The sequence below is a fragment of the Bactrocera oleae genome, chromosome 2, assembly GCF_042242935.1.
Source record: "Bactrocera oleae isolate idBacOlea1 chromosome 2, idBacOlea1, whole genome shotgun sequence".
In the NCBI taxonomy this organism is placed as follows: Eukaryota; Metazoa; Arthropoda; class Insecta; order Diptera; family Tephritidae; genus Bactrocera; species Bactrocera oleae.
Genome location: NC_091536.1, coordinates 45,317,629 through 45,322,884, shown reverse-complemented (window position 1 = coordinate 45,322,884; position 5,256 = coordinate 45,317,629). Strand labels below are relative to the sequence as shown.

The following is a 5,256-nucleotide window of genomic DNA, read 5'->3' as shown; positions in this document are numbered from 1 at the left end:
TGGTAACCGGAAGGCGATTTTGGTATCTAATTTAGCCGAGAAGACACCGCCGCCTACTGGTTATCCAGTTTGGAACCATCCGTATAGAAGCTAATCCCTTCTTCCTTGTCCACTACATCCCGTTCCCACTCCTCTCTGGAGGGAAAGGTAATATTGAGGACCGGATTTAGGTTCAGCTCCACCGGATTGCGAAAATCCGTAGTTATGGGAAGAACCGGGAACTTCCTAAGTATCCTAGAATGTCCCTTGTTACAGGCGACTAATAGGGAGGCTTCCCGCAGTTTTAGAGCTGACTTCGCTGCCATTTGCTTGCAATATAAGTCTGTTGGCAGCAAGTGTAAAATTATGTTGAGTGCCTGGCTTGGCGTAGTTCTGAGAGCTCCACTGATGCAAATACTAGCTGCTCTTTGTATACTTTCCATGCTTCTAATCGCATATTTCTTTTCTGTAATTGACCACCATACTACTATCCCGTAGGTCATGATCGGCCTTACAATTGCTGTGTACAGCCAGTGAGCCACCCGAGGTGTCAGTCCCCACCTGGGCCCCACCATTCTTTTACATGTGTAAAGCGCTGTAGCAGCTTTCTTTACCCTCGCTTCCAGGTTTTGTTTCCAAGAAAGCTTCCTGTCCAAAATTAGTCCCAAGTAGCTTGCTTTATCCCCTATCGTTAGCCTGGTGCCATTTAAAAATGGCGGCGTGATTTCGGGAGTACTGTGTTTCTTAGTAAACAATACTAGTTCTGTCTTGCTAGCATTTAAATTCAGTCCGCATGATACGGCCCATAGATTAATCTCGTTTAGTATTGTCTGCATGAGACTAGCGAGGGTGTTCGGGAACTTGCCCCTAACCGAGACTGCCACATCATCAGCGTAGGCCACAACATGTATCCCCTTCTTTTCTAGGTCCACAAGCATTTTATTCATTGTCAGGACCCAGAGAAGTGGGGATAACACGCCTCCTTGGGGTGTACCCCTTCGGACATATCTGTACATCTTTGAAGCTCCCAGCGTTGAAATAATTGACCTGCCCAAGAGCATCTGTTCAATTAATTTCCGGAGAGGCTCAGATATGCCCAGATCTTTAAGCGCGCTCAATATGGCCTTTGGCTGGATGTTGTTAAAGGCACCTTCTATGTCTAGGAAGGCTACGAGGGTGTATTCTTTTATTTCCAGAGATTTTTCAATCTCTGCTACCACTGAGCTTAATGCCGTTTCTGTGGATCTACCCTTCGAGTACGCATGCTGCGAAACTGCCATTTTTCTTGGGTTTAGTATGTCCTTTATATATATTTCTATTAGTCTTTCCTGCGTTTTTAAAAGAAATGATGAAAGACTAATTGGTCTAAAATCCTTTGGATTAATATGTGAGCTTTTGCCCGCCTTTGGGATATATATCACCTTAACTTCCCTCCATGTCGAGGGAATATAGTTCAATTTCAGCGCCCCTCTAAACATGGTTGTTATCCAGTTTATTGTGTAGCTCAAGGATTGCTGTAACTGGGCCGGGAATAGACCGTCTGGTCCCGGCGTTTTATAAGGCTTGAAGCTGCCTATTGCCCAATAAACATTGTCATCTGACACTATGTCTAGCGGAGGGGTCTCTGAGCTTACTTCACTCCCCATTATATGCCCCCCTGTGAGGTTCTCGGAACTGTCTGGGAAGTGAGTGTCCATTAGTAGGCCCAGAGTCTCTTTACTGGATTCCGTCCAGCTATGATCTGGCTTCTGAAGGTATCCGATGCTGTGTTTCGACTGTGTCATTATCTTTCTCAGTCGGGACACTTCTGCTGTATCTTCGATATCGCTACAAAAAGATTTCCACGAATTCCTTTTTGCTTTTCTTACCTCCTTTTTGTATGCCCGAAGGTGGTTGTGATAGTTATCCCACTCTATATCTTCTTGGGATAGTTTGGCAGAATTGAATTGCCTTCTGCAATTCTTCTGCATGTTCTTAAGTATTGGGGTCCACCAAGGAGGTCTAATTCTTCCCCTACTGTGTGTTAATGGACAAGCTACCTCTAGTGCTTGACGACAAGACTCTGTGAATCGTTTAACAAGGATGTCTAGGTCCTCTTTCTTTTCCGGTTGGAATGGTGGAATCATAGGAATACGCTTTTTTAGCTCCTGCATGTGCATCTGCCATTTCGTTTTCCTATGATTCCTGAATTTCTTTTCCCTAACTACATTTTCTTCAATTATACACTCAATGTAGCGGTGGTCTGAGAAGGAGTGTTCTTCCAATACCCTCCAATGTGTTATTTTATCCACCAGTTCTTCCGATACCAGTGTTATATCTAATACTTCCTGTCGGTTTCTGGTTATAAATGTTGGCGTACTACCTTTGTTACATAACAGAAGCTTACTTCCTATTAGATAATTAAAGAGCAACTCACCCCTTTCATTAATGTCCGTGCTTCCCCATAGATTATGGTGCGCATTGGAGTCGCATCAAAGTATGATCGAACACTTGGATGCTTCGGCGTCTCGTACCAGCTCCTTGAACAGCTGCGATGGTACTGCTACCTCGTCGTACGGCATGTAGCATGATGCGAGCCGGTATTTCCTCTTGCTCGTCTCCCAGCTTACTACCGTAGTGTCGTTACTACTGTAATTGTGTAATAAAAAGACATTAAGCTTTTTGTTAGCCAATATACATGTCCTTGGCTTACCTACACAACCATTCGCGTATAGATTGTAACCTGGTGTCCTCAGACCGCAGATACGCCCTCCGTTAACCCATGGCTCCTGAATGAGGACAAAGTCAGGCCGTTCTTCTGCTATGCGGTTAACTAGGGCTAGAGACGCTAGTTTGCTGTGGTGTAAATTAATTTGGAGAAGACGCATTAGTTATGGTCTTCTCTGCATCATCATGAGAGTCGCTTAAAAGCTCACTCTCAGTGTAGAGTTTAGAGAGTCTGTCCGCAAGTTCAGACCCCGAAGTACACTCACCTTGATCCGTGATCTCTGCGTCGCTCGAGGACTCCACTGGATCTTCCTCGACTTCGCACTCCGATTCCGATGCCAAGTTTTCTCCTGCATCGGCGTCTGATTTGTAGGTCATGACCTTTACTTTTGTGAATCCGTAGTTGATCTCTCCGCCACTTTTCGCCAGCGGTTCTACGGATTCTTTTGTTAGAAGCAGCAGAATCTGCATTGTGGCTCGCCTCGTCTCCACTCCAGATTCTGCTGCGGGGTCGTCAAAGGCCTTGACGAATCTCCATCCCTCCGTTGGCAGATTTGGGTTGCAGGCTCTTATGAGCTGCATTATTTGGTCCGGCTGCGATGGTGTAGCCGGGATCCATACCCTTGCTCTCGGTCGGGATGGGATATCTTTCCTGTCTACCGCCACCAATTTGGCTCCGGGGTAGACCTCTCCCACTTTAGCTATTGCTGCTTTATATAGCTGGACCGATCTCTCGTCGTCACACGCTATCATCTTTATTTGCCCTTGATACCATCCGGCATCCGCACATGACGGGGGTGGACCTGGATTGCTAAGTAGCACTTCCAAAGCTACATTCGTCAGTGCGGCTTGCACCCATTTCCATTGGGCTCTGGGGATTTTTCCTTCGGGATCACCCTCATCCAGCACACCAATGACAATGCGGTTTCGGGCCACATCAGCAAAAGATCTTACGGGCGTCACGCCCTTAGTTTTCGGTCTCTTTGCTGACGGCTTAGCCTCTTCAGCGGACCTTTGTCTTTTTGTTGCCACTACCGGCGCTTCTAGTTTGAAGTTAGGTAGGACAGCTCTCGCGCAATCAATGGATTCTTGGAGCTCCTTTGTGAGCTCCTCATTGCTTGGCGGTTGCAGCTCCACCTTCTTCAACAGGTATGCAGCGCGTCGCCTCTCTGCATACTTTGCTTTTGCCGGGTCATCAATCCTGAAGGAAGGCCACTCTCTGGCTGACCCACTACTGGCAGCTTCGCTTTTAGCATCTCCCACCTTCTCCTGCTTGGCTGCCAAGCTTTGGCTACAGGGGTTGGTATGGGCTGCCTCCAGCGTTGCTGTTTTTGTGGCGCCAGCCTTGGCTACTGCCCCCTTAGTATTCGCCTTTGCTCCAGGACCAAGCTTCGCTCCTGTCCTCGCTTTGGCTGTTGTCGAGCTCGTGCCAAACGCTGCTCTTCTCTGGGAGCAACCCGCTCCCTCCGGTCTTTTTGAAGGAGGTCCGGACTCCTTTTTGTTTTTATTTATCATGTTAATTTTTTGGCTCATATTTTGGACCCACGAGTGTAGGGGAAAGTATGTCCGCTTGCGCATAGCCCCCGCTACGCAAGTAAGGCTATCTTATTACGGAGGGCGCCAGGTATCCGTAAGCTCCGTGCGAGACTGGGCTATTTAAGGGCCCCCAGCCAGGTTGATCTTCGGCACGGGTCGCATGACACCTTGATCCAGCCCCTTACCTCCTACCATGGTAAGACCTCCTATCTGGATGCTGCACTATCGAAGAGTACCGAACACCCAGATAGGAAGCCTGACCTTAGCTAGACACCTCACTACTAACGACGTGAACCTGTGGTATCTATTTCCAGTCGGCACCCTCGTGGAGGGTTCAGCGGAGGATTTTTGCCAACCAAGTTTAATGGTAAATCGCACATATTTAATAAAGTATCATAATGCTAGCTTAGAAATAGATGGAATATTGTACAACTCCAATATGATAAAAGAAAAAAAGCCATTACCAGCAATATTACAGCCACTATCTAAATATAATAATTTAGAAGAAATATTGTCATTAGAATCAATAAAAAATTTCAAACTAACGAAACTATACATTTGAATCTATTAAAAAAACAAAATATTGTAATTTTCTCAATAAATATATTATCAATGTTTGTAACATTAATTTTAATAATATTAATGTTCAAAAAAATGAAAATTAAAAATAATTCTAATATAACTGAAACCAATACAAATGAAAATGGTATTAAAAATTTGTCAAGATTTTTTGTAAGAGCGTCGAACGAGGACGTTCGAATTTAAGAGCGGAGGAGTTATCACCAATAAGCTATCCCTCCCTAATAATACCAAACTCTCAAATTAAACGTAAAGTGCAATACAACTCTTCACCTGAAGGCCATATTGCACGCGCAATTGAAAAGAGCTGACCAAACACTTGTTTCCTGTGGGAACGGAATGTCAACCGTTTCCCGTAAAAAACAGCGGGAGCGCTGCTTTAGAAGTTAAGCTTAATATTAAGTAAAATAGAATTAAGATTTAGTGTTAATTAAGATACCACTCAATAAAGGAGCT

General features: G+C 45.2%; 1 protein-coding gene across 1 annotated transcript; it reads right to left on the bottom strand.

Moving 5' to 3' along the window:
• Positions 1-2,199: 2,199 nt before the first annotated feature.
• On the bottom strand, positions 2,200-4,564 carry LOC138858979 (uncharacterized). The gene is made up of 2 exons (XM_070113082.1): positions 2,672-4,564; positions 2,200-2,607 (listed from the first exon to the last, which is right to left on the bottom strand). The coding sequence occupies exon 1, from the start codon at positions 4,261-4,263 to the stop codon at positions 2,827-2,829; it is 1,437 nt and encodes a 478-aa protein (XP_069969183.1). The 5' UTR covers positions 4,264-4,564; the 3' UTR covers positions 2,200-2,607; positions 2,672-2,826.
• Positions 4,565-5,256: the final 692 nt, after the last annotated feature.